Source organism: Rana temporaria, chromosome 1 (genome assembly GCF_905171775.1).
Source record: "Rana temporaria chromosome 1, aRanTem1.1, whole genome shotgun sequence".
NCBI lineage: Eukaryota > Metazoa > Chordata > Amphibia > Anura > Ranidae > Rana > Rana temporaria.
Window position 1 is genome coordinate 393,027,064 of NC_053489.1, and position 20,732 is coordinate 393,047,795.

Genomic DNA, 20,732 nt, shown 5'->3' on the forward strand with positions numbered 1-20,732 from the left:
TAACCTTTCAAAGCTATTGCCATAAAATATGAATACATTTAACTTACGAGGATAGAACTATATGAGCTTCCATCGTTGACCTGTTTTTTTAGGTGCAGGTTTTGTGGTTTTCATACTTATCCTGTCTTCAGTACGTAGTGAGTCATTGGCATGCAACACATTTGAAGCCACTAAAGTCTAAAAAAAAATCTGATCTGCTATCCTGTATGCTTCCTTCATCTCAGTCAATATTCTGTAATAAAGCAAAAATGAAAGACCCAATGTTACCTCAACCACTTGCCGACTGCCGCGCGACTATGTACATCGACAACATGGCACGGGCAGGCAGATTGGCGTACAGGTACATCCCTTTAAATTTGCCAGCCAGCAAACAAGGCATTCCCCTATTCTGCCTAGTGACACAGTGTCACTGATGACTGTTTCCCGTAATCGGGAAAGGTCATTAGTGACGTGTCACGTGTAGCCATGCCCCCTAACAGTAAGAATCACTCCCTAGGGAATACTTAACCCCTGCAGCGCCACCTAGTTGTTAACCCCTTCACTGCCAGTGTCATTTTTACAGTAATCAGTGCATTTTTATAGCACCGATCGCTGTAAAAATGGCAATGGTTCCAAAATCGTGTCAAAAGTGTCCGATGTCTCCGCCATAATGTCGCAGTCATGATAAAAATCGCTAATCGCCGCCATAACTAGTCAAAAAAAATATTAATAAAAATGCCATAAAACTGTCTCTATTTTGTAGAAGCTATAACTTTTGCGCAAACCAATCAATAAATGCTTATTGCGATTTATTTTTTTTTTTGCCAAAAATATGTAGAAGAATACGTACCTGCCAAAACTGTGGAAACAATTTTTTTATATATATTTTCGGGGGATATTTATTATAGCAAAAATTTTAAATATTGAGGCCTAGATTCGCGTAGGGCGGTGTAAGTGTGGGCGGGCTTAGCGTATCGTATTTAGGCTACGCCGCCGCAACTTAGAGAGGCAAGTGCTGTATTCACAAAGCACTTGCGTCCTAAGTTACGGTGGCGTAACGTACATGTGCCGGCGTAAGCGCGCCTAATTCAAATTGTGAAGAGGTGGGCATGTTTTATGTAAATAAAGCATGACCCCACGTAAATGAAGTTTTGAACGAACACCTAAGATACGTCGAACACTGCCTATGACGTGAACGTAACTTACGCACAGCCCTATTCACGTAGGACTTACACAAACGACGTAAAAAAATACGCTTGTTCCGACGTCCATACTTTGCATGGGCTGCGCCACCTAGAGACCTGCTTTATCTTTACGCCAGCATATGTCTTACGTAAACGGTGTAACTAAATGCGACGGGCGCATTTACGTTCGTGAATCGGCGTATCTAGCTCATTTGCATATTCGACGCGGAAATCAATGGAAGCGCCACCTAGCGGCCAGCGTAAATATGCACCCAAGATACGATGGCGTAGGAGGCTTACGCCGCTCGTATCTTGGCAGAATGTATGCGTAACTGATTCTATGAATCAGGCGCATACATACGCCCGCGCTCATTCGGACTTACGACGGCGTATCTGGAGATACCCCATCGTAAGTCTTTGAGAATCTGGGCCTGAATTTTTTTCAAAATAGTCGCTCTTTTTTTGTTTATAGCGCAAAAAAAAAATCGCAGAGGTGATCAAATACCACCAAAAGAAAGCTCTATTTGTTAGAAAAAAAGGATGTCAATTTTGTTTGGGAGCCACGTCACACGACCGCGCAATTGTCAGTTAAAGCGACGCAGTGCCAAATCGCAAAAAGTGGCCTGGTCTTTGACCACCAAAATGGTCCGGGGCTGAAGCGGTTAAAGAACAAATCAATAATGGCATCTCTTAATATGTATATGTTCACAGATTGGGTTTAATATAGCTTAGGTCCTAAACATGGTAAATAAATCTGAGGCCTTGTACACACGACCGAACATGTCTGCTGAAACTGGTCCGCGGACCAGTTTCAGCAGACATGTTCGGTCGTGTGTACGGCCGACCGGACAGGTTTCCAGCGGACATTTGTCCAGCCGACCGTTTTCCAGCGGACAAATGTTTCTTAGCATGCTAAGAAACATGTCCGCTGGAAGCCTGTCCGTCGGACATGTTCGGTCGTCTGTACAGACTCACCAGACATGTCCGCTCGGCCGCCATCCCTCGCATGCGTCGAAGTGATTCGACGCATGCGTGGAAGCATTTACCTTCCAGGGCCGTGCACGTCGCGGCAACGGTGCGGCACGTCACCACGTATCGTGTCCGGAACCATCATACAGAAATCTCAGAGTGGACATGTCCGCTGAAAACGGTCTGGCGGACTGTTTTCAGCAGACTGTCCGGTCGTCTGTACGCCGCCTTAAAGGAACTATCCTATCAGTCAATGCAAGTCTAACATTTGTAGCAAAATGTATAACATAAAAAAAAAAGCAGATCATACACATAAATGGCTTAATGGGGGCTGTTCACTCTGCAAAGGAAGTTGTACTTTGCAAGAGAATTTTCCCCAGAGCTTAGGGAATGAGTTGAAGCTCCAAAGACTGATCATCCAATCATGTGCAAACAAAAGTGCTGTTTTTTTATTCTCCTTGCACATAATTGAATATTCTTTATAAAGTGAAATTTCACTGCATTCATTAAGCACTGGCGAAAAATTACCTTGCAAAGTGCAACTTTCCTTGAAAACTGAACAGCCTATCTGCCTTTCGTTAATCAACCCCATTTTGTTCAAGGGTAGCCATTAAACAAACCACTAAGGAAATAAGAAAAAAACATAAACTACAACAATGTCCATTATAAAGTGAATGCTTGCTTGTGTTTTGAATTGGTCTTGAACTTGCATTTTGCATTTAAAAGGTGACTTGGATCCCACAAAGCAGGTGAATTCCCCTATACTATGGGTAACCAAGTGGGTGGATTACTCTAATAAATACGGCTTTGGCTACCAGCTTTCTGATGACTGTACAGGGGTACTACTGACCGATGGAACACATGTTGTTCTCTCCCCATATACACAGTAAGTACATTTTTTAATTAAAAACAAACTCACATTTCTGGGGTTCACTGGAACATTGCATTTCTCTCTTAATCGCTTTAACCAATTCCCTAGCATTGCTCTCATCTAGAGATCTACAGTTCGGCTATACCCCTTAAAGTGATGGTGGCACATCTTGATCTGATCATTGTTCATTAAAAAAAAAAAAAATCCTGTACCTTTCTGTACCTACTCTTTCTCCTTCTGTTGATGTTCATTCTGTCCAAATGTATTCTCTGGTCCAACTGTCACAAAGCGTTTTTTTCATCTCCTTTGGACTATTCTGCTATCAGTGATGGTTCCACATACATAAACGTTTCTTAACTCATTCGTGCTCTGTATCAGGCCTTTTAAATATAAAATAACAGGCTATTATCCACGCTACTAAATACAAAAAAATATATAAACAAATCAGCCAGTAAAATTTGTTGATCATCAAATGTAAAATATAAAAAAGTCCATATGCAGCACTTTATAAAATGCAATGAATCCAGGAGAGGGAGAGTTGAATATACCCGTCACCAATGTTAGTGTATATATGACAGCACTCGCCACCACGTGGTAATCCACTCCGCTTACCAGATTGCTGAAAATAGTGTGCACATAATGGAATGAACCAGAACCACATCTCCAACTGCCGGCTTCGCATAGAATTCAAACCAGGGTGACGGTTGGCCATCAGATAACTCCACACAGCACAACCTTCATTGATTTCTCATATCCAACATACACAGTTCACCAAAGCAGCCAACAATACCCAGTGAAGAGATAAAGTAGCCAATAGTGAAGCCCATAATATCTTATATAAAAAAAATTATTGTAGTAACTTACAGTTTTAATATAGGATAAAATGCATCAAAAAGGAAAACAGCCGTGGCTCTCAGCGTGCTAATGTCAGCCTGCCTAATTTTAAATATACCTTTCCTTTTCTTTCATGGTAATCTACTGTAATTTTATCCTCCATTCCTGCAATTTCCTGTACCTACACCCCCCTAAACAGAAGTACATACATTCGCACAAAATATTTTTATACTTAGATATCCACCTGTGGCACCCTCCACAAGCCATTAACTCAACAATAGTTTTAGATGTGGACTTGCGTCAGTTTCACATTAGTGAGCATGCCTTGCATACCATTCATGACGACATAGAAAAAACTAAAGAAAATTTCATAGTATGGAGATATTTTTGTATCTTTTTATACGCAAACAACAATAAAAAAACATTGAAATTAAAAAAAGGAGATATGCAATACACAAGCACGGGAATGCTCTCTCGTGTGCTATGCAATCGTCCATCCTTTCACTTATCCATACAAACTAAAATACTGTAGGTATTCCATACTTTGCCTTATTTTTTACAAAGCAAACTAATGACTGCAGAACTTGAAGGCTACTACCCTTTATTCATATTTATGTTGATTCATCTTTTGCTTTTGGCACGGTTGGCCATGATATTGATGAACCGAATGTACCTGGGTTCGGTTTAGGGCAGATTTGAATCTGAATTCCATTGAAGGCAATGAAAGCTGAGTGATAAAATAGAGTAAAGGCCATTTTCTAAGCTAATAGGCATGTATGGCTTAGTGATAACCTAAGGAACATGTACCAAAGCAAGCATTTTTTCTTTTAAATTCTATTTGGCAGGGAGGATGGATTTTAATAATGCTTAAAACATGCCTGGCAATTACAAAGAAAAGTGTTTAAATTGCAGACAAAATGACAACTCCCAGCTGCTTTGTTCTGTTTGTAAACTCCTTCACATTGGAGGCAAGTATCTGGGGTCCCCTTATTTTTCAAGGGGGCTTTTAAATTCCAATAAGCCCCTGCCCGCAGACTTCCACAACCACCAGCCCAGATAAGTGGGGAAGAGGCCCTTGTTCTCATCAACATGGGTACAAGGCATGTGGCCTGGTGTGGTTCAGGATGGTGCATGCTCGCTCCCCTCTTTCCTGGCCTGCAAGGTTGTATGCTTGGATATAGGTCTGGTGAGGACCTCCCACTTTTTTTCCCCCTTGATATTTGCATAAATAAAATCCATGTCAGGTCTGAGGGGCCTGGGTCGCTAAACCTTCTCACTCTATTCAAAGTAAAATAGGAAATGTTGTCTTTCAGCACGATTTGCAAGATTTGTCACTGAAAGAGCAAAACTCTGTTGCCCAAACAATCCAACTAACATCTACAAATCAAACACAGATACCCCCCCCCCCCCCAGTTCTCCCATTGGCTGCCAAATGCACACATTTCAGAATTATAAAACTTTCCTGCAAAGTTCCCTCTGATCTCTCCCTCACTCTCAAAATATTTTGTTACAAATTTTTAGATACCATTTCAAGCACCACCTCAGCTCTGCTTAAAACGTCTTCTCATTTTCCACCTTCTTTCTTTGTTCCTCACATCCATCGGTCTCTCCATATATGTAAAATTCTCTTCTATAGGCAATTCAGCACTCTCCAACCCTTTAATTCTTCAAACTACGGGGGGCGTGGCCGAGATGTGAAGGAGAAAAGACGTGTGCCTGCTGAGCTCCGCTCCTACTTACATCCTGACCTGACTTCCAGCGCAGATTCCTCCTTACAGCAGCCACCTGCCTGACACCCTGGGGTGGAAGAAGGCACCCGGCACCCTGAGGCCACCTCCGCTGTCTCCGTGGTGGCCATCTTGCCCACGAGGCTCCCTGCACTAGAGATGTCAGCCAGCTCCCCTGCCTCCCCTAATCCATCGGCATCCCACGCCGCCTCACACGCAGAGCTCCTGGCGGCCATCAAGGAGGGACGAGATTCAGGGATGGTCAAAATAGACCACCTTGTGGCGGATGTCAGCCTTATCCGGCATGACATGGACAAATTTAGGGCCCGAGTCACTGAGGCAGAGGGCCGCATCTCCCAGCTGGAGGACACCACCAGGGCCGATTCCAGAGACTTACATGCCTTACAGCTACAGGTTAAAGCCTTGCAGGAAAAGTCCATTGACACAGAGAATAGACTCAGGAGGAACAACATCAACATCAAGGTCCTGGGCCTCCTTGAAAAGGCGGAGGGCCTGAGGCCTGCAGAATTTACAGTAGCCTTCCTTGTCTCCCTACTGGATCTGCCTGCCATGCCGCCTACATTTGTGGTGGAGAGGGCCCACAGGGTCCCCCTAAGCCTCCGATCCCTGGGGCCCCACCTCAGCCTTTCCTGCTTCGCCTGCTCAATTATAGGGACAGGGATTGGATCCTGGCAGCTGCCAGGGTGTCACGTACCTCGGAGGGTGAGCCCGACGTGCAGGAAGTGGCAGCCGTTACTCCTCTGATTCCGGGACCCCTGGTAGAGTAGACAGGGGGAACGGAAATACAGAGTCGCACAAGCGCCTGGAGAGACGCTGATGCAGGGGCTGGTTGTTGCTTCTGCAGGATCTGATGGAGTCTCTGGAAGGCAGGTGCAGCCTGGCAAGTAGCAGACCGGTGGGAAGATGTCTTGTAGATCAAGCAGCAACAAGTCCCAGAAGACAATGCAAGTCCCAGAAGCCGGAGAGAAGCTAGACCAGCCGATCAGGCACAGGAAGGTCAGGAGGGTAGAGGGGTCGTCAAGCCGGGTCAGTAACAGGCGGGCGGCAGAGTACCAGGGATGAGGCAGAGGGATGGTCGGAGCAAGCCAAAAGGTCAGGGCAGGCGGAAGACAGGATCAACAGGAACAAGCCGGGTATCAGGATCAGGATCAAGCAGGGGTAACAGGTACTGGCAGGTTCAGGAAACACTTCAGACCGGACAGCAAGAGGCCAGACTCTCAGGACGCCTTAAGTACCTCGTTTTGGCGCCGAATTGGCGTTTGCGCGCGCCCGTGCGCCGTTGCCGCCGGTGCGCATGCCCGTGCGCGCCGTAGTACCGCGAACGCGCGTGCCCGTGCGCCGTTGCCGCGATTGCGCGTGCCCCGCACGCGCCGATGCGCCGCTAGCGCCATCTGGTGGCTGAGGTATTTCATGACACAGGGAGAAGCGGGACCTGCTTTACAATGGGGCCAAGGTCATGCTGTTTCCTGATTACTCCCCAGAGATACAACATCGCCAACGCTCCTTCACAGTGGTGCGGAGTCGCCTGAGAGACCAAGGCCTTAAGTTCAGTCTGCTTTATCCCAGCAAGCTGCGAGTGATTGATGGGGACTGAACGCGCTTCTTCATGGATCCGGAGGCGGCTATGTCATGGTTGGAGAGTCGCTAATGGACTTGACCTTGCGGCAAGTATCCCTGTTTGCTATACTGACTACCACCCCCTATGTTATCTTTGCCTCTCCTGGAGGCCCTGAAATAGCAGGAAAAAAGAAAAAGGGGAAAGATTTTTAATTTTTTTTTGTGTTTTATCTTCATTTCCATTATGGCCGCTGTTGCTTCCACCCCCCCTATGCACTTCCGCCACTTTGATTTGTTCACGATGGGGAATCTTGCCAGACACTATCATAAGGAGTTCTGTTGCTCAGTGCACTGTTCTAGACGCACACCACCTTGGTTCACGGACGCAGTAGCATTCAAGGACTGCTAACCCCCCCCCCCCTGTTTTTTTTTTTTCCTTTTCCCTTTTTTTTGTTGTGTTCCCCTTTTTTTCCGGCCCCCGGACACTGACCGTCGGGTCATTTGTTTTATACCGCCGTCCGGCTGCTGAAGCGGGCGACCTGGCGCCTGCCGTGTAGGGCCCCCAGTTTCGGGGCTCATTTACACTGTATTTTTGTATGTTGTTGGGGAGAGAAACTATTCCCAGCCCCCTACCCGTTGGTGGAGGGATGGGACATAGTAGGATAGGCACCCTGTGCCTGGGAAGTTTGATTCTAGTTGTGCTGTTTATGTGTTTTGTGTATGATGTTTTTTTCTGTTCTTTAAATGTGGTATGCTTAAGTGCTGTCAATATTCAATGCGATGTGATCAGGATTTTGCTGCTCCTGGGGTGCCCCAGGGTGTATCTTCATAGATATTGTTTCTTTTTTTTGCCCCCCCTGCCGGATGGCTGACCGCTCGCCTGACTCCTTTACCATCCTTTCCTGGAATGTCAGAGGCCTCAACTCTAAGTTCAAACGAGCCCTCCTTTTTCAGTACTTAAAATCCCAATCTCCCCAGCTCATTCTCCTCAAGATCCTGACTCTTAAAAAACCCTGGATACAGCGAGCGATACACGCCACGTATTCCACATACGCTAGAGGTGTATCGATACTTATTCACAAAAATTTCCCCTGTGTGATTGAGGAGGTCTGCACGGACCCCTAGGTAAATATGTGATACTGGTCTTCACGCTCTAGGCGCAAAGGTTTATTGTTATTAACTTGTACATCCCTCCCCCGTTTTCACCTGCTCTGCTATATGATGTGATTGAAAAGATCACGCCGTTTTGCCCGGGGAAGGTTTTGGTAATGGGTGATTTTAATGCCATTCTGTCACCGGACCTACATAGACCTATGCCGCCCAAGCATCGGTGAATGGACCTGCCAGCCTGGGCTCAGGCGGTGGGTCTGGAAGAGATCTGGAGGTGGAAGCACACTGACGTGAGGGCCTATTCGTGCTTTTCGGCTTTGTACAAGACCGCATCTCGGATAGATTTGGCCTTCTCCAACCCCGCACTGTTAGCAGATGTATTGGAGGCGGACTATGGGCCAGATCCACAGCCCCGCAGCGCAACGTAATTTAACCGATTTAAGTTACACTGCCGCAAATTTCCTAAGTTAGGTATCGATCCACAACACACTTACCTGGAAATTTGCGGCGGTGTAACTCAAATCCGTCCGGCGCAAGGTGTTCCTAATCTAATGGGGCAAGTCCCATTTAAATTAGGCCCGCTCACGCGCCGGACGTACTGCGCATGCTTGTGACGCAAATTTCCCGACGTGCTTTGCGCGACGTGACGTCATTTTTTGATCGGGCGGCGCGTAGCGTATTTCCATATGGCTTACGCAATCGACGTAAAATTAAAAAATTCGACGCGGGAAAGACGGCCATACTTTACACAGCAGTACGCCTGCTGTGTAAAATTAGGGCTGGTTTACAAAAGTGTAACTAAGCGACGGGAAAGTAACGTAGCGGCGATGTAGCGAACGCGAAAAAGCTTTGAGGATCGACGTAACTCCTCATTAGTATACCCGACGCGTAATTTCGACGATGAATGCCCCCAGCGGCGGTCGCGGTACTGCATATTAAGATCCGGCAGTGTAAAACTATTACACCTGCCGGATCTTCTGTCTATCTCTTGGAAACTGATTCTGTGGATCAGTTCCAAAGATAGAAACAGGGATACGACGGCGTATCAGTAGATACGCCGGCGTTTACCTTTTGAGGATCTGGCCCTATATTTCTAGCGGTTTGTCGGACCATAGCCGTTTAGCAGTGGTGCTCCACTCGCCGGCGTCACGAAGTGCGGCGCTCTGGAGGTTGGGCGCACAGTGGGTCGCCCATCCAGATATCTCTGATGTTCTGCCCCCCCCGCTAGCTGAATTTTGGGAACAGAATGCGGGTTCCTCCTCCCCTGACATTGTCTGGGATTCCTTTAAGGCATACACCAGAGGGCAATACATCTCTTCCATCGCCAGTGTTAAAAAGCAACATTCGGCTATGACTCGGGCGCTGGAACAAGCGGTTACTGACCATACTGATACATACAACTCTGACCCCACCTCGGATCATTTTGATCTGCTGATGGCAGCTCAGAGAGATCTACAACTACATTTAGCTGAGGCCACTTGAGCTGCGTTTGTATTTTGTTTTGTTTTATTTTGTGTTATGTGAAAAACCTTAATAAAAACAACTTTAAAAAAAAATTCTTCAAACTACAGCCTTACAATTGCCACGTACACACAATCGGTTCATCCGATGTAAACGGACCGATGGATTTTTTTCATCAGATATCCGATGAAGCTGACTTTCATCAGTCTTGCCTACACACTATCAGTTAAAAATCTGATCGTGTCCAACGCGGTGATGTAAAACAAAATGACGAGCAGAGAAAAATGAAGTTCAATGCTTCCGAGCATGCGTGGACTTGATTCTGAGCATGCGTGGATTTTTGACCGATGGATTTCCCCAAAGACGATTGTTTTTTTCTATCGTTTTTTTAACTATCAGAAAATTTTAAAACAGGTTCTATTTGTTTTCACCGATGGGGAAAAAAACGATGAGGCCCACACACGATCGGTTCGTCCGATAAAAACGGTCCATCGGAACCGAACGTATGTACAGGGCATAAAATTACTGATCTAGTATGCATTTCTTCTTCACACAATCTGGTAATGCACAAACCTTTCCATATGCACCGCCTACTTATTTTTTCATTTAATTTCAGTCAGTTCTACCCCTAGATTGTAGGCTTGCCCAGCTCTACCTCATATACTTTATCTGTGAATCTTATTATTGGGGTGTTTGTTCTGTAGTACCACTGTACACGCTTCTCAATGTAAATATTTTATGTCTTGATATTATTGTAGCTGTATTGCCCACCCTTATGTATCTCTAACTTTGTTCAAGGCATAAGATATGGTACTGTTACATAAATTAATAGGTTTCCACAATCTGAGCAAACACAACTGAAATAATTCCATTCTCTTTCTTAACTTGCTTTAGAAAAGTTTGTTATTCTACAAGCTCAGAAGAACATATCACGTTTCCTGAATGGAGCCCACCATGTAAGCTGGAAGCAAAGATGAGGATACTCAGGTTTTTCTCTCAATACATGCAGAAAAATGTGTTGGAGGTGAGGAATAAGCAGCCAGAATAAACAAATTGAGCAATGTTCCCTATTGTAGATGAAGAACCCTTTCCTGATAGCTCAGCGAAGCTGGCCCCCCTACAATCAGCACAAATAAAAACTCAAGTGTGTTTCTTTAGTGCTACGTTTGTGCTGTTTTGTGCCGCAAAAATTTACGTTTGTGCTGCTTTTATTTTGAAGATATTAGCAATTGTTTTTTCCAGACTATGACATCACACAGCCCCCCTACAACCCCAAATGACACAAAACTGGTCTCGTTGGTTAGTGCTACGTTTGTGCTGTTTTGTGCTGCTATTATTTCCGTTCTATCTTTTCTCGTTTTTGCGTTATTAATGATTTATTAAAGGTCACCAAAGGTCACACAGCCCCCCCTACAACGCCCAAATGACACAAAACTGGTCTCGTTGGTTAGTGCTACGTTTGTGCTGTTTTGTGCTGCTATTATTTCTGTTCTATCTTTTATCGTTTTTGCGTTATTAATGATTTATTAAAGGTCACCAAAGGTCACACAGCCCCCCTACAACCCCAAAATGACACGAAACTGGTCTCGTTGGTTAGTGCTACATTTGTGCTGTTTTGTGCAGCAAAAAAAATTATTTGTGCTGTTATGGTTTTAAAGTTATAACAGTTTATTTATTTTTTTCAAACCCCACTCACTTTGCCCACCTTACAATCAGCACAAATAAAAACTCAAGTGTGTTTCTTTAGTGCTATGTTTGTGCTGTTTTGTGCTGTTTAAAGTTCCGTTCTATCTTTTATCGTTTTTGCGTTATTAATGACTTATTAAAGGTCACCAAAGGTCACACAGCCCCCCTACAATGCCCAAATGACACAAAACTGGTCTCGTTGGTTAGTGCTACGTTTGTGCTGTTTTGTGCTGCTATTATTTCCGTTCTATCTTTTATCTTTTTTGCGTTATTAATGATTTATTAAAGATCACCAAAGGTCACACAGCCCCCCTACAACCCCAAATGACACAAAACTGGTCTCGTTGGTTAGTGCTACGTTTGTGCTGTTTTGTGCTGCTATTATTTCCGTTCTATCTTTTATCGTTTTTGCGTTATTAATGATTTATTAAAGGTCACCAAAGGTCACACAGCCCCCCTACAACGCCCAAATGACACGAAACTGGTCTTGTTGGTTAGTGCTACGTTTGTGCTGTTTTGTGCTGCAATTTTTTTTATTTGTGCTGTTATGGTTTTAAAGTTATAACAGTTTATTTTTTTTTTTCAAACCCCACTCACTTTGCCCACCTTACAATCAGCACAGATAAAAACTCAAGTGTGTTTCTTTAGTGCTATGTTTGTGCTGTTTTGTGCTGTTTAAAGTTCCTTTCTATCTTTTATCGTTTTTGCGTTATTAATGACTTATTAAAGGTCACCAAAGGTCACACAGCCCCCCTACAATGCCCAAATGACACAAAACTGGTCTTGTTGGTTAGTTCTACGTTTGTGCTGTTTTGTGCTGTTATTATTTCCGTTCTATCTTTTATCGTTTTTGCATTATTAATGATTTATTAAAGGTCACCAAAGGTCACACAGCCCCCCTACAACGCCCAAATGACACAAAACTGGTCTCGTTGGTTAGTGCTACATTTGTGCTGTTTTGTGCTGCAAAAAAAATTATTTGTGCTGTTATGGTTTTAAAGTTATAACAGTTTATGTATTTTTTTCAAACCCCACTCACTTTGCCCACCTTACAATCAGCACAAATAAAAACTCAAGTGTGTTTCTTTAGTGCTATGTTTGTGCTGTTTTGTGCTGTTTAAATTTCCTTTCTATCTTTTATCGTTTTGCGTTATTAATGATTTATTAAAGGTCACCAAAGGTCACACAGCCCCCCTACAACGCCCAAATGACGCAAAACTGGTCTTGTTGGTTAGTGCTACACTTGTGCTGGTTTGTGCTGCTAAAAAATGTATTTGTGCTGTTATGGTTTTTAAGTTATAACAGTTTTTTGGTTCTTTTCAAACCCCACTCACTTTGCCCCCCCCCCCCCCGTACAATCTGCACAAATAAAAACTCAAATGTTTTAGTGCTATGTTTGTGCTGCTAATATTTTTATTTGTGCTGCTATGGTTTTTAAGATATAACAGCTTGTTTTTATTTCATAACAACCCACTCACTTTGCACCCCATGTTATTAAATCTTAAAAACAAACATACTATTTGTTAGTGCTACGTTTGTGCTTTTTTGTGCCATAAAAATACAAATTTGTGCTGCTTTTATTTTTAAGATATAAGCAATTTGTTTTTTCCCAGACAATGACACCACCCTGCCCTCCTGTCCCATACCTGGTTAGTGATCTCCTGGTTAGACAGCAGCAATTGGAGCACAGCGAGGTATGGGTGCCTGTGATAAGTCCAGTAGACTGCGTGGTGGCAGCAGAACCGGCTGGTGGCATATAAGCTGGCACTGAGCTTGGCTGGCAGCATACTGTAGGTAAGCAGCTGGAAGCAGGAGACAGGTGAGACCTTGCTGGACTGAAGAGCTGTAGCAGGCTTGATGAGCAGGATGCATAATGGTCCATAATGGTCGGACAGATCAGGCATAGACAGCAGACAACAGGATAGTCAGGTCACAAGCCAAATCAGCAACGGGAGTTAGATCAGGCAAGAACAGAAGGCAGAATCCAGAGACAAGCCATGGTCAGGGCAGGTAGCAGTCAAACTCCATTTTGTTTGTTTGTTTTTAAGATTTAATAACATGGGGTGCAAAGTGAATGGGTTGTTATCAAATAAAAACAAGCTGCTATATTTTAAAAACCATAACAGCACAAATAAAAATATTAGCAGCACAAACATAGCACTAAAACATTTGAGTTTTTATTTGTGCAGATTGTACAGGGGGGGGGGCAAAGTGAGTGGGGTCTGAAAAGAACAAAAAAACTGTTATAAAACTTAAAAACCATAACAGCACAACTAAAAATTTTAGCAGCACAGACCAGCACAAACGTAGCACTAACCAACGAGACCAGTTTTGTGTCCTTTCGGGGTGGTAGGGGGGCTGAGTGACCTTTGGTGACCTTTAATAAATCATTAATAACACAAAAACAATAAAAGATAGAACATAAATTTTAGCAGCACAAAACAGCACAAACGTAGCACTAACCAACGAGACCAGTTTTGTGTCATTTGGGTGTTGTGGGTGGTTGAGTGACCTTTGGTGACCTTAACGATAAAAGATAGAAAGAAAATGTAAACAGCACAAACGCAGCACAAACGCAGCACTAAAGAAACATACTTGAGTTGTTATTTGTGCTGATTGTAAGGTGGACAAAGTGAGTGGGGTTTGAAAAAACAAATAAACTGTTATAACTTAAAAACCATAACAGCACAAATAAAATTGTTAGCAGCACAAACCAGCACAAATGTAGCACTAACCAACAAGACCAGTTTTGCGTCATTTGGGCGTTGTAGGGGGGCTGTGTGACCTTTGGTGACCTTTAATAAATCATTAATAACACAAAACGATAAAAGATAGAACATGAATATTAGCAGCACAAAACAGCACAAACGTAGCACTAACCAACGAGACCAGTTTTGTGTCATTTTGGCATTGTAGGGGGGCTGTTTGACCTTTGGTGACCTTGAATAAATTATTAATAACGCAAAAACGATAAAAGATAGAAAGGAAATTTAAACAGCACAAAACAGCACAAACGTAGCACTAAAGAAACACACTTGAGTTTTTATTTGTGCTGATTGTAAGGTGGGCAAAGTAAGTGGGGTTTGAAAAAATAAATAAACTGTTATAACTTTAAAACCATAACAGCACAAATAAAAAAAAATGCAGCACAAAACAGCACAAACGTAGCACTAACCAACGAGACCAGTTTCGTGTCATTTTGGGGTTGTAGGGGGGCTGTGTGACCTTTGGTGACCTTTAATAAATCATTAATAACGCAAAAACGATAAAAGATAGAACGGAAATAATAGCAGCACAAAACAGCACAAACGTAGCACTAACCAACGAGACCAGTTTTGTGTCATTTGAGGTTGTAGGGGGGCTGTGTGACCTTTGGTGACCTTTAATAAATCATTAATAACGCAAAAACGATAAAAGATAGAACGGAAATAATAGCAGCACAAAACAGCACAAACGTAGCACTAACCAACGAGACCAGTTTCGTGTCATTTGGGCGTTGTAGGGGGGCTGTGTGACCTTTGGTGACCTTTAATAAGTCATTAATAACGCAAAAACGATAAAAGATAGAACGGAAATATTAGCAGCACAAAACAGCACAAACGTAGCACTAACCAACGAGACCAGTTTTGTGTCATTTGGGGTTGTAGGGGGGCTGTGTGATGTCATAGTCTGGAAAAAACAATTGCTAATATCTTCAAAATAAAAGCAGCACAAACGTAAATTTTTGCGGCACAAAACAGCACAAACGTAGCACTAAAGAAACACACTTGAGTTTTTATTTGTGCTGATTGTAGGGGGGCCAGCTTCGCTGAGCTGTGTCCTGATACTTTTCCAGTGATGTTTAATCCCTTTTAAAAAAAACATCTGTTTATTCACAATGTGGTGGTTTGCATTGCCTAAATGAATACCTTCTGTTATAAAGAGCCTTGCTACAGACTTGTCACACATAAAGATGTCATTGGGCAGGTCTAAAACATGACATAAGGATTAAATCTTCCAGATGGCCTGTAAGGTCATTTAAATCCCCCAAAAGGCAAGAACTGCAGCCCTCCATCTATTCTGATATAATGAGATTGCATTAGCTAAATCTGAGTTTATTATGATATGTAAAAACATCATAATGGTTATGTTGTAATTACCTATCAAGATAAGGAACTGTGGGAGGCAATTAAGGAATTCCGGTTACACTGAATATTCTCTTATGTACCTGTAGGGATTATAGTATACATCATATTTACAGTGTTTTAAAATAGCTAACCTGGCAACCGTTCAAAGAAGCCTCCTGAGATTGCCCATAGCATTTGTTAGTGTCCTCTACACTGCCTAAACATATGATAAGTCACAGATGGCAGGTGGCCTATGTGTATTGCCTTTTTTTGTATATAAGGAATGGCATTTTGGTTTCACCAATGTTTATTTTACAAGTATAGTTGATAAAATTGTGCCATTATCAAATGTTTAAATGCCAGTGCCATAATACAAGCTTAACTAGTAGTTCTGCTTCTGTTTTTACAGGGTGGAAATCTTCGCGGAGCACCCAGCCTATCTGTCAGAACATTGTGCCTGTTGCACTTTCTGAAAACAGACCAAGCGCTGCTGATGTTATTCAGTAATGGAACATTGCAGGTACAGGTTTAAAGAGCATAATTCATCCTAGAATATCTCTCAGGCCCCGTACACACATCCGAGGAACTCGACGTGCCAAACACATCGAGTTCCTCGTCGAGTTCTGTGTTGAAGCCGCGGAGGATCTCGGCTAGCCAACTTTCCTCATTGAACAACGAGGAAATAGAGAATATGTTCTCTATTTGGCCCGACGAGTTCCTTGTCGGCTTCCTCGGTGAAAAGTGTACACACGACCGAGTTTCTCGCCAGAATCCAGCTCCGATCGAGTTTCTGGCTGAATTCTGCCAAGAAACTCGGTCGTGTGTACGGGGCCTCATAGGCATACCTCCCAACTTTAGAATGAGGGACACTTCGGGAAGGTAGTGACCTGTGGCACGCTGTGGCAAAAAGCAGGTGTGGCAAAACTGTTTTTGGAGGAGGGGCTTTAGGAGCATGGTTAAACAAAACCCAGGGTTTCTTTTAGCCATAAAATATGCTTTGATTGCTGTGCGAAAAAGAAAGAGTCTCGCAGATACATATAAACCCTAGTACAGTCATTAAAATTACATATGGTCTTGCACAAACTGAAAATAGACAGATACCTAACACTTTGTCTGAGCCTTAACCTCCCTGGCGGTATGATTCTGTCTGGAATTACGTACCAAAAGCGGTACAATTATTTGCAAGGAAATTTGGCGTTTTATACTGTAGGCCTGTAATTCTAAAGCCCCATACACACCATCAGATTATCTGCAGATTTTTGTCTTCAGATTTACCAAAACCATGTAGTACAAGGGCCTGCCTGATTGCATACAAATTGAAACTCTTAAGGTTTGACCTCCTATTAGATGGTTTTGGTAAATCTGCAGAAAAAAATCTGCAGATAATCTGATGGTGTGTATGGGGCTTTAGGAATAACTCACTTAAATCTGACCAAACAAGAATCTAATAGGCATCCCGAGTATGACATTTTTTTAAAAACAAAATTATAAATTATAATATAATAAATAATTATAAATAATTATAACAAATAATAATATAATTATAATAAAAATTATTCAGTAATGTAATCAAATTAAAATCACTGACATTTTCTCAGTTGCAAAATTGTCGCTGTCATTATTTTTTTTTTTTTTATGACGAATTTCCCCACAAATCGCTATCGCACAATTCTGCAAGTGATTAGAAATTATTATCGCTGTTTTTTAGCTGATCTAAAACCATTTTTGACATAAAGGGACACTTTTGGTTGCTATGGACAATCTACAGTTTGCAGGGAGAAAGAAAGGTTTTTATTATATAAAAGTACATGTAGGGCACTGGGCAGACCACTAGGGACAAGGGGGGTGTGTTTTTTTTACATACAGTACTGTAATCTATAAGATTACAGTATACTGTATGTATAGTGTTTGTTTACGTTTTTGAATTTGGCGCCGTTCTCCGCTCCCGTGCGTCGTAACGTCGCAGGGAACGGAGATCGGCGGCACAGGAGGACGCTGTGTGAATCGAGCGAGGTCCCGCTCGCTCACACAGCGCGGTGACATCGCTGGATCCAGGACAAGGTAAGCCAGCGCACGCTGCAGGCTCTGCATAGCTTACCCCGAGCGTGACTCGGGGATACTGATCGCAGCAGAAAAAATCCACCCCGAGTCACGCTCGGGGATACCGCCAGGAGGGTTAAAGGGGTTTAAACCCTTATGGTTTTTCACTTTGATGCATTTTATACATTAAGGTGAAAAACCTTCTGTAGTGCTGCAGCCCCCCATTTTACTTACCTAAACCCGGTTTTCTTGTCCCTGGGGACGAGCACACCAGCTCTAGCTGGTGTCTCGTGTACTGATTAGATAGCTTGATAGCAGAATAGCCATTGGCTCCCGCTGCTGTTAATCAAATTCAAAATTCCTTTTTCTGTGTCATTGGACGCAGAGGCAGCACTCTGGAGCGCGCCCACACGGGTGTCCACTGAAGGAGAGCGCTTCTCCAACATGGGCACTCGATGGGGGGAGGAGCTACTAGCGCCGATGAGGGACCCCAGAAGAGGCAGATCGGGGCCACGCTGTGAAAAACTAACTGCACAGTTGAGGTGAATATGACATGTTTTTTATTTAAAAAAAAAAAAATGTGAAGGTTTAGTAACCCTTTAAATAAAGACTTCATTAAAGATAGAAGCCGATTGGTTGTCATGCACAACTGCTCCAGTCTTATTAAATTCCCATCAAGATGTTCTTCCTACATGTAGAAGTTTGCATGTACAGCATATTTATTTGGTTCATCCCCTACAAGTATTGCATGAAATCGTTTTATTTATATTTTTAGCTTTAGTGTTAATGTATTATTACTTTTTATTTTAGGTGAACTTTTACCATGACCGCACAAAGATTATATTAAGCAGAGGAAAGCAAGGATACCTACTGAGCTTTGTTAACCAAGACAGACAAAGCTGTACAGTGCCACTGTCAGTACTTAAAGCTGGTTGTCCTCCCCTTATAATACAGCGACTAGAATATGCTCTCATTATGCTGGAAAGTCTGTAACGGGATTTATAAAACCCCTGAAGAAAAAGGAAAGGACAAGTTTGGACAGTACATGTTCTGAAAGGTTTAATTGAAGGCTAATTTCATTTTTCAATCATGATGATTTACTGCAAGTGAATAGGAAATATTATGATCTGAAGGCTAACGCATGTGAATGAAGGTGTTACTGTGGTAAAATGCTTCAACGGTTTTGCACACTAGGTGATTGAGTGTGGCAAGGTGTTCAGTTCTTAAACCAGATAATATGACAGCAGGAAAGAAATTAGGATTGAACAAGAAATGCATGAGCTAGTATATGAAGATAGTATATTACGGAGCAGGGGTAGGCAGCCTTGGCACACCTACTGAAAATCCCATCACGTCCCTGCCTCTGCAAACCATGCCTGCGAGTCGTGCAATGCCTTGTGGGATTTGTAGTTCCACCACAACAAGAGTGCCATGGTTGCCTACCCCTGGTATAGAGCAAAGCTATGATTATTGCTTTATGTCTTGTTCACATTGCTTGGCATATCTCATACCTGATGGGCTGGGGAATCTGAAAATTACTGTAGTAGCCGGAGCTGCTACATTGATAGTAGTGATCTTCTGGGTCCTGTGCTGGTTCTGTGCTAGCAGCATCCCCTCGGCACACAAAACACAGAAATTCGCTCACTAGGCACCGCCGCCATTCGTAGAATACCTTGTATTTTTTCAATGAACACAAGGCATTCTCAGATTGGAGGTAGAGAGGAGGGGCGATGAGGTCGCAATCTAATTTAGGAGCAGCTTAACGTTTCTTAAAATACACAAAAAATGATTATGTGATCTTTCCACTATTAGGCCAATGGCCCTGTTTTTGTCTCTGCATTTTCTTTCTGTAGCACAAGTGATCAGATTTCAGAATGCTATTTGTGTTCAATTTAATGTGCCTTTAATGTGGTTCTAAAGGCTAAAGGTTTTTTTACCTTAAGGAATTCTATGTACAAATACTTCCCTCTCCAATCTTTCGATCGAGCGCCATGCCCAAGAGCAGCATCGCTACTTTCTCCCTCTCTCTTATAGGTCATTGGCGCCTGCTGCTGTCAATAAAATCCTGTGAGGAGGGAGCGGGAGGGGGGCAGGGACACACACATGCCCATGGCACGTCTGACCCCAGAGCAATCACTTGCTGAGGGGGCATACACAGAAGAGGTGGAGCCAAGATTGCTGGCAGGGTACCCCAGAAGGGGAGGTCAGGGCCACTCTGTGCAAAACCATTGCACAGAGCAGGTAAGTAACCCATGTTTGTTATTTTAAGAGAGAAAAAAATCTAAGCCTTTAACTGCACCTAAAATACACAAACATAACTAGAGTAGAGAACGCCATTTTTTTCATACCAGGTAAAAAAAAACGTGTATGTGGATACAAATTCTGCCATAAGCTTTTTATGCAACCTTGCAGAAATTTGCATCTGGTTAAAATTAGGAATTTACTTTTAGAATATGTTAGCATATACAAGGCTAAATGTACACAGTTTTAATAAGGATTATATTTCAGCAGAATCTTCACTACAGCTTCACTGCCATGTTCAAGAACATGTGTAGGTAGATTCACGAAGAGTTAGGCCGGCTTATCTACAGATAAGCCGACCTAACTCTGAATCTACGCCGCCCTATGTTTAAGTGTATTCTCTAACAGAGATACACTTAAACATATCTAAGATAGGACGGCTTGCGCCGTCCTATCTTAGATTGCAATGTTTTGGTTTACCGCTAGGTGGCGCTTCCATTGCGGCCAGCGTAGATTATGTAAATGAGCATTTACGACGATTCCCGAACGACCGCGAGCCCGCCGCAGTCGATTAACATTGTTTCTGTAAGTGATAGGCCACCTAAAGTTATTCCACCTATGAGGTGGAATAACAATGTTAAGAATGGCCGCCGTTCCCGCCGCGAGGTTCGAATTTTTTACGTCGTTTGCGCAAGTCGTCCGCGAATCGGGATTTACGTCGTTTACGTACGCGTCAAAATCAATAGGCCCGTACGGCCTACTTAGCCGCAATGCGCACTGGGAAATGTAGTCGCCCGACGCATGCGCAGTGTCAAAAAACGTCAAAAAACTTGAGGTCAAGCCTAATTTCCATACAACACGCCCCCCTCCAAGTCATTTGAATTAGGCGCACTTACGCCCGCTCGTTTTAGGCTATGCCGCCGAAAATTATCAGGTAAGTGGTTTA

The 20,732-nt window shown here is 43.2% G+C and overlaps 1 protein-coding gene across 1 annotated transcript in view; it reads left to right on the forward strand.

Annotated features, from left to right (window-relative positions):
* The window catches only part of LOC120912784 (serine/threonine-protein kinase PLK2-like), a 91,103-nt gene extending 71,196 nt beyond the window's left edge, over nucleotides 1–19,907 (forward strand). Inside the window, exons 12-15 of the mRNA XM_040322638.1 lie at nucleotides 2,859–3,018; nucleotides 10,608–10,737; nucleotides 15,915–16,025; nucleotides 18,356–19,907. Of these exons, the coding sequence (XP_040178572.1) occupies nucleotides 2,859–3,018; nucleotides 10,608–10,737; nucleotides 15,915–16,025; nucleotides 18,356–18,538 (584 nt within the window). The 3' untranslated portion in view covers nucleotides 18,539–19,907. The remainder of the gene's footprint in view (nucleotides 1–2,858; nucleotides 3,019–10,607; nucleotides 10,738–15,914; nucleotides 16,026–18,355) is intronic.
* Nucleotides 19,908–20,732: the final 825 nt, after the last annotated feature.